This window comes from Pteropus vampyrus, unplaced genomic scaffold (assembly GCF_000151845.1).
Source record: "Pteropus vampyrus isolate Shadow unplaced genomic scaffold, Pvam_2.0 Scaffold482, whole genome shotgun sequence".
NCBI classification, from domain to species: Eukaryota; Metazoa; Chordata; class Mammalia; order Chiroptera; family Pteropodidae; genus Pteropus; species Pteropus vampyrus.
Window position 1 is genome coordinate 109,468 of NW_011889263.1, and position 8,664 is coordinate 118,131.

The 8,664-nt window shown below is 49.5% G+C and overlaps 1 protein-coding gene across 2 annotated transcripts in view; it reads right to left on the reverse strand.

The window, feature by feature from the left end:
• Positions 1 to 7,230: 7,230 nt before the first annotated feature.
• The window catches only part of MAN2B1 (mannosidase alpha class 2B member 1), a 13,894-nt gene continuing 12,460 nt past the window's right edge, over positions 7,231 to 8,664 (reverse strand). For both annotated transcript variants that reach the window (XM_011382515.2, XM_011382514.2), the window contains exons 22-24: positions 8,116 to 8,271; positions 7,904 to 8,012; positions 7,231 to 7,475 (exon numbers count right to left, since the gene is read on the reverse strand). In XM_011382515.2, the coding sequence (XP_011380817.1) occupies positions 7,366 to 7,475; positions 7,904 to 8,012; positions 8,116 to 8,271 (375 nt within the window). In that variant the 3' untranslated portion in view covers positions 7,231 to 7,365. The remainder of the gene's footprint in view (positions 7,476 to 7,903; positions 8,013 to 8,115; positions 8,272 to 8,664) is intronic.

The window sequence follows — 8,664 nt, forward strand, 5'->3', positions numbered from 1 at the left end:
TTTGTTTGCTTGATTCTTTTTAAATTTTGATAACATACTAGAATTCTCACATAATACATTTCTCTCTACTGTGTGACTCACCTTCATTTTCTCCCATAGTTTTTGTACTGATCTTCAATGTCAAGATCTTCCCATTCCTTTCCTAAAATGCAGACCCAGAAAAATGATTCCAAAGCATTAGAATTATAGAAAAATTATCAGCTTCTAGATCCATGATGAGCTGTGACCATGCCCAGGCTATTTACCAGCATCCTCCCTTTCCACATTCCACCTCTTGGAACAATGTTGATAAGCAAGAAACACTTGTTCCTTAATTGACAATTGAAGGAAAGTCATCATTCTTACCCACTGAGGCCAGGTTCCTGAAGGTTTCCCACATCACATCTCTGTAGAGTTTCTTCTGTGAAGGATCCAGTAAGGCCCACTACTCCGGGGGGGGGCGCAGTTCACAGCCACATCCTCCCACTATGTCCTAAAACACCCCAAATATATATACAGTAGGATATGTGAGACTGACAGCACTGGACACCTAGACTCCATTTATTTTTTTTATAAATGTGGTTGTAAATAAACTTTGATGTAAAGAACTGCATAGAGCAGAGGTGCTAGAAACTAGCACACAGCCCTAATTACCATCTTAGACTCCATTTATAAAAAGGTTAAGTATGATTCTGTCAACTCCAAACATTTATTCTATGATTTGATCATCAGAGATTTACTCTCTGTCCGCACTAACTTTCTCATAAATATAACACTATCATGAACACATGGAAATGATTTACACATTGTCACCATGATCACATTACATCTTATTTCTCTCTGATGTCAGGGTCCTGAACATGTAGGGAAACAACCAAAATGCTATAGAGGTAAAATATATATCATCATTTCAAGACCATCGATTGTGAAAAAAAATTATTTCACCTTCAGCACTCCATGAGGCAGAGGGTAAAACCTTCATAAGGGTTTAATAAATAAAACATAGTGAAGAACTGGAAGCTTTTCCTTCTATTGGTATAATACACCACACTAGCACATGATCATCTCAACTGTACAGAATATGCAAATGATAAAATCAATACTCTCTCATGATTAAAAAAAACACTCAATAAACAAGGAACAGAAGGAAACTACTTCAACGTAATAAAAGCTATATATGAAAAGACCACAGTGAACATCATACTCAATGGTAAAAGACTAAAAGCTTTTCCTCTAAGATCAGGAACAAGACAAGGATGCCCTCTTTCATCAATTGTACTCACCATAGTACTGAAAATCCTAGCCAGAGTGATGAGGCAAGAAAAAGAAATAAAAGGCATTTAAATTGGAAAAGAAAATATAAAATCATCTCTGTATACAGACATGATTTTATATGTAGAAAACTCTAAAGATTGCACATGAAAAAAACCGTTAGAACGAATATTCAACAAATTTGCAGAATACAAAATTAACACGCAAAAATCATTGTGTTTTTATACACTAACAATGAACAACTAATTCAAAAGTGAAGTTAAGAAAATTACTTCATTTACAATAGCATCAAGAAGAATATGATATTTAGAAATAAACTTAACCAAGGGAGCAAAAGACCCGTACACTGAAAACTACAAGAGTTGCTGAACGAGACTGAAGAAGAAACCAATAAATGGAAAGACAACCTGTGTTCATTAATACTAGGATATCATACTACCAAAACTGACCTACAGAGTCAATGCAATCCCGACAATGTTTGTAGCAAAAAGAGAAAAAAAAAATCCATTCTAAAATTCATATGGAATCTCTAGGTACCCTGAATAGCCAAACCAATCTTTAAAAAGAAAAATAAAGTTAGAGACCTTACACTTCCTGATTTCAAAACTTACTCAAAGCTCCAGTAATCAAAACAGTGTGGCACTGACATAAGGACAGACATGTAGAGGAGAGAGACTTAGAAAAATCTGCAGGCACATCCGGTCACCAGGGAATTTCAGGGAGGGCACTGTGAACTCAGCCACAGTCTCAAACAGGGCCTGCTAGTTGGAAACACCAAAAACACATCACAGGGGGAGTTAAGAAATATTTGGCACGTGGGGCCCTTCTATAGCCAAGCACCAGTCATTACCACTTGTGGTAGTAGAGTGACTTTCCTGGGCCTCCTGCTTAGCCTGAACTAGTCCTCCCCTTCAGAGAGGAACTCAAAAACATTTGGGGAAGGTCCATCCTAAAAGCAGAACCCCCAAGACATCAGGTGTCCAGATGTCTTCACAAGCCTTCCTGTCTGGCCCAAGTCAGTCCCGACTTCTGGTGGAGGACTAAGAAAACTCTACCCCTAAAAGTACAGTAAAGTGGAGGCACTTCCAATGCTTGAAACCTGTTATATGTGTTGAATTGTCTCACCCTAAAATTCCCGTGTTGAAGTTTTAACCCCCGGTACTTGATAATGCGATCTTATTTAGAAACAGGATTATTGCCGATATAAATAGTTAAGATGAGGTCACTGGGGTCAGCCCTAATCCATTATGACCGGTATCTTTATAAATAGGAAAAAATTGGACAAACTCACACACAAGAACAGATTCTCACTCACAGACTCCAGAAGGAACCAACCCCGAGGACACATTGAGCTGAGATTTCTAGCCTCCAGAACCACGAGACAGATTTCTGTTGTTTAAGAAGTCCAATTTGGAGTACAGCTGACCCTTGAATGACACGGGGTTAGGGGCATTGACCCTCCACGCAGTCAAAAACCCACGTATAACTTTTGACTCCCCAAAAACTTAACTACTAAAAGCCTACTGTTGATCAGAAGCCTTTCCAATAACATAAACAGTCAATGAACACATATTTTGCATATGTATTATATGCAGTATTCTTACAATAAAGTAAGCTAGAGAAAAGAAAATGGTGAGAAATAAGGAAGTAAAAACATATTTACGGTATTATTGAAAAAATCTGCATATAAGTGCACCTGCGCAGTTCAAATCCATGTCGTTCAAGGGTTAGCTGTACTTTGTCACACGGTCCTAGCAAACTAATAAAGAACCCACGCAGGGCCGCCGCTTGGCTCTGGACACCCTCCAGAGATCACTTAGAAAACATTCTGAGAGATGTTCCAAATGAATGAAACCCACATAGGACTACTGCCACGCCCAGGCTTCCTTGGCCAGACATGGCCTGTGCCCTAGACATAAAGGAGATTTAGAAAAGTTTTCAGGAAGCATATTGGACAACTGAGCCTCATGAAGAACAGGAGCTGGGCCCAGTGATCTCTCCCAAGGTGTCCCTAGCAGGCCTAGGCTGGTCCCCCTCTCCAGAGGGGGGCTTAGAAAATTCTGGAACATACTGTGGTCCCTCTCCTTGGGCCTTCCCTGTCCAGCCGAGGCCAGTCCAAGCCTCCAAAAAGGGACTCAAAAACCTTTTGGGAAGCCCTCTCTGTGACCATGACTCATGGAAGACTGAGGCCTGGCCCAGATGCTCTCTGAAAGCCTGCTATGCTGACCAGGAATTGCAAATGTCTGTGTGAGCTGAATCAGATGACTAGGGCCAACACAGAACCTGGCAACAAGGGTCAACGCCTCCACTGATGGAGACTTAGAAACATTTGGGGGGCACCGCCATCAACCAGGCCCTTCGAAGGACCACAGCCGCGTCCAGGGTGCCCACATAGTAGGTCCCTAACTGGCCCAGGACAGTGCCTCTCCCCAAGAAAGGGGACTTAGAAACATTTTCAGGAGGCACATGTGACAACCGTGACCTATTGCAACACTGTGGCCAGATGTGGGTGACTTCCCGTCATCACTGACCAGACAAGCTAGTTCTTTGCCACCAGCTTAGAAGGTGCCTCCTATCCCCCATGCAAGATGGAGGACCCAGGGCTCCTTTCTCCAGAGGGAGACATAGCAAAATTTCCAGAAGGAATAAGCAGAGAGCTGGCCCCACAAAGGATCATCTCCAGGCTGAGTGCATTTCTTGGGCCTCTATTTGTCTGGCTGGTCCCTATAGCTCCTGAAAGATACTTTAACATTTTTTGACAAGGTGCACTCATCAAACGGCATCACATGTGATCACAGCCAGGCACAGGCACCCTCTTCCGGTATCCCTCACCAGCCCATACTGGTGATCTTTTTTTCAGAGGAACTTGGAAACATTTTCAAGTGACAAATATGACAACTGGGACCACGTGAGACCACAGCCAGGACACTGTTGCTCTCTCCAGCCTCCAGGGCCAGCCAGGGCTGGTCACAGCCTGTGTAGAGGGACACTGAAATGGTTTGGGGGGTGTTTCTAACTACTGCTTCGATCTGGGCTGTGAACAGACTCCCACAGCAGTCAAAGGGCCTCTCTTTCTGGCTGGCTTATTACTAAAGAGAGATACTTAAAACTTTTCAGGAGGTATATCTAATGAAGAGAACTCACATGTGACTTCAGCAATCCTGGTGTAGGGAGCTGACCCCAGGGCCTCCCTCCCCTCAGGAAATGTTTTCAGAAGGTGTAGGTAATTACTGGGTCCCACTGAGGACAGTTGCCTGCCGAAAGCAACCTCCTCAGGCTCCCTTGCAGCCCCCTAAGGATTCAGCCTTCCTTGGAAGGCTTAGAAAACTTTCTGGAAGGCCCACACAAAAACGAAGCCTCCAGGGCATCTTATTGGAACCTCCCTGACCAACCGGGGCCAGTGCCCCACCCCCACCCCAAGCAGAACTGGAACCGCTTTTAGCAGATTCTGGAGGACTACTGCCCTGCCATGGGCTATGACAAAATCTAAGGCACCCACCTCTTGACCCGGTTTGGCCCATAATGGTCCCTATCATTGGAGGGAGGCTTACAAAGGTTTGACGGGAGTGTCCAAGAATAGGCCCCAGCGTAACTAACTGAAGCTGAGTGCGAGTCCTCCCTCCGCCTCCCTGTCCCTGTTCAGAAGGAAAATTTTTTAGGACTCACACCCAAAGACAGTGCCCTGTGCGGGATTGTGGCAGGATGACTGGTGCTCCTGGGCCTCCTTGGCTGCGATCCCAGATCCCAGAGGGGAGCCTACAAAAATTCTCAGGAGGCACTCCCAACCGGGCACCAGGCGGGAACGCGGCTGAGCCCAGGGCGCCCTAACCCTGGACGGCCCAAATTGGTTCCCGCGAACGGAGGGGACCTCTGTGTGACAGTCAGCCCGGCCCATGCAATTCTCAGATGTTGCACTCCACTATACTGCAGGGACAATCTCAGGAGAGCACGCTCGGAGGTGGCATGTGTTGCAGCAGAGACAACATCGCTGCCGCCTCCTGGAACTCAGCCTTGGGCTGAGCAGAGGGATCGCATCCCGTGCCCAAGGCTGCCGAGCTCCTGAGAGCGATATAAAAGCGGCCGCCAGGTGGCAGCGACAACCTGCGCGCAACCTGTACTGACCTGGACCGGCCTGGACCCCCAGATGCCACCTCTTCTGCGTCTCACTAGAACGGCATATCTTGGCCCACAGCAGCCAGGGGTGCCCTGGTGGGCCCGGGGCACCATCCACACAACTTCCTAGATGGCCAGGCTGATCTTCGCCTACAGAGGAGCACGTGAGACTGGGTGGGGCTCCGGGGCTGTCCTATTGGAAATCTCTCCCAAGAGAGCTTAAAAATATTTTCAAGAAGTACATCTGGCAACCTGGCCCTACATGAGACTGTGGCTGGGCCCAGGTCACCCTCCATAGTGGTCCCTAAGGGGCCTGGCCGATGCCTCGTTCTGCAGGGTAAGTTGGAAACATTTTTCAAAGGAATAAGTGATGCAAAGGGCCCACATGTGACCTTGGCTAAGCTGAGAACACTCTCCCTGGGCCTCCCTGCAGGACTAGGGCCTGTTACCGCCTCCGGAGGGAAGGAGACTGATAAAAATGGGAGGGGGGAGCACATCCAGCAACTGCAGTTTGTTCCCGGCCTCCACCAAAGGTCATAGAAACTTTTCAGAAGGCACTCCTAATAACCAGGACCCAAGAGTGACAGCACATGAGCCCACTGTGCTCTCCATGGGTCTATCTCTCCCTCCCAGGCTGGTGCCTCTCCTTTAGATGAGGACATTGATACGTTTTCAGGAGGTACTACAAGATGGGTCCAAGACCAAGACCCATGCAGAACCACAGCCTGGCCCTGGAACCCACCAAGTCTCTCTGGCTCGCCTGTGCCAGCCTCATCATCGAAGGATAAAGAGGTTTGCAGGGATGTATCCAGCCATCAGACGCCACGCAGGACAAGGGGAGGATCCAAGGCAACCTTAGGCAGCCCACTGCCCACCTTTGGAAGAGGACTTAGATATGTCTTCAGGAGGCATATGTGCAATTGGGCCCAAGATACCATCCCTGGGGCCCACAACCCAGCCCAGCCCAGCCCAGCCCAATCCCTACCACCAGAGGAATACTTCTAAGCAATTTGGTTGGGCACCTCCTACCACAGAGACAGCAGACAGCCCTGGGGCACGTGCCCAGGGCTACCATGGCTGGCTCTGCTGCCTCTCCCTTCTGAAAAGAAACTTTAAAGTTTAGGGGAGGTATATCCAACAATTGGACCCCATGAGGGATGGCAACTAGATGGGGTGCCCTCCTTGGGTCTCTCCTGGGGTCCATCTCTTTAGGGAGAGACTTAGAAAATTTTTCCAGAGGTATGTCTAGCACCCAGGTCCCAGCTGTGACCTCATCCAGGCCCAAGGTGCACTCCCCAGAGATTCCTGGCCAGCCTAGGCTCATGTCTGCCCCTATCCCAACACACACACACACACACACACACACATACAGGGTATTTGATATTTTCTAGAGGCACTTCTGGGCCCATGCAGCAGAATGCTGGTCTCCACATGGCCCACTGGTGGGACCCACCCCCAACCTGACATCACCCTGTCTCTTCATTGGCTCAGCTCTTTCCTTCCCACTCCTGATTAAGCCCCACCCCTTGACCACACCTAAACTATGCCCCTCCATGGCTTCAATGTGCCTTCAAGTGACCTGCACACAGAAGTCACTTCCTCTTGATTCTAAACCCCAGTTCACTGGGCCTGCCCTTGGTAGCTACTCAAGACAGCTATGCCACAGTCTGAGTGGACACAGAGGCAGGAAGCAGGAGTAGGAGATGGAGTGGAGGATGAGGCTGGTCATGAACCATGTAGTCTGGTGTGAGGATTCAAGCAGCTAAGCCACCTCTCTACAAGCCCTAGAGTCAAAAGGCAGCTAGAATTTGGAGGCTTTACTTACCCTCAAAAAAATTTTTTTAAAAAAAACACACTAAGTCACACTTTAACCCGGGGCTCGGTAGTGGCATTTTAATGGCTTTCATTGGTGGCATCAGCAGCAAGAGAAGGGGATCAGTTTGCTCCACCCCTGGAAGAAGGGGTTAAGGCTGGAAAGGGGGCTTCCTGCCCCCAGCAAGTCTAGCCGTCCTTTTTCCACTGGACTGAGGCCAGGAAGGTGCGGATTTCCATGGGCTGCAGTGTGACGTTGGCCGGGTCCAGCCGGAAGGGAGAGGACTTGGGTGTGTGGCCTGGGGAGATGCAGGGGAGGAGTGAGGGATGCAGACTTCACCCACCTCACTCTCCCACCCCTAGACTCCCTCCCCTGAGCCTGGACACAGCCATACACTCTCAAATCTGTCCCTAGGAATTTACAGACTAGCCACCGCCCTCACACCTTTAAGCCCCACCTCAAGGACTATCAAGCCAACCCCAGGGATGATGGACAACCCTACCCCACCCCTGAACTAGACGCTGACAGAGCCTCAAATCTTGTTCTTGGGACTGCACTCCAACCTCAAACACCCAAGACCCACTGCTAGTTTGCCGGACCCACTTAAGACCCTTAAACCCCTAACCTGATCTGAACGCCACCCCAGACCCTTGAGCTGGACCTGGTCCCTGGCCTACATTCTCACACCTCCCACGCGTCCACTAGCTTCAGGCCCCGGGGGCAGACCTTCATCCGTGTTCAGTGTCCACTGGAGCCTGGAGGCACTGGCCCGGAGCTGGTTGGCAGCAAGCGTGGTTTCCTTAAGGTCAGTGATGGTGAAGGCAGAAAACAGGTCCTGCGGGGAGTGGATCGACAGGGCTGAGTGGGGACAGAATGGGGTTTCCCCTTTCCCCTCTCTTGCCTCTCTCCTGTCTCCCTCCCACCTCTGCTCGCCTCACCCTCAAGTCCAAGGTCACCGGAGAGCTCAAGTTGCCGACCATATCCTCCTGTATGGCAAACTGATGCTCTAAGCGTAGCAGCAGCGTTTCCTGGCCCCAGCGGGCGAGCGTGAGCAGATGCACGTTGGGCGGCAGCTCCCAGCGCAGCCCTGAGAACTACGGAAGGGGCCAGGGATGAGCGGGGCCAAGCCAGAGGGGCCGGGCCCAAGTCAGGAGGCGGGGCTCTGCTGGGGGCGGTTTTTAGTCCTGGTAGGCAGGGCTAAACTAATAAGGGTAATGGGGTGGTGCCAGGTTGGGGGCCGGTCCGAACCCCGAAAGGGGCCAAACTGATCCAGCCTGAGACCCGACTGAGGGCAGGGATAAAGCTACCGCGTGGAGATGCCAGGACTGGCCAAGGGGCGGGGCAGGACCAAGCCTGGGGTAGAGCGGAGCGAGGTTAGGTGAGGAGGGGCGGGCCCTGAGGCTGTAGACCCAGCACAGGTGCGATGAGACTGGGCCGCAACTGAGAGCTAGCTAGCTTATGGCTGCCCCAGGACCAGTTGGGAGCGG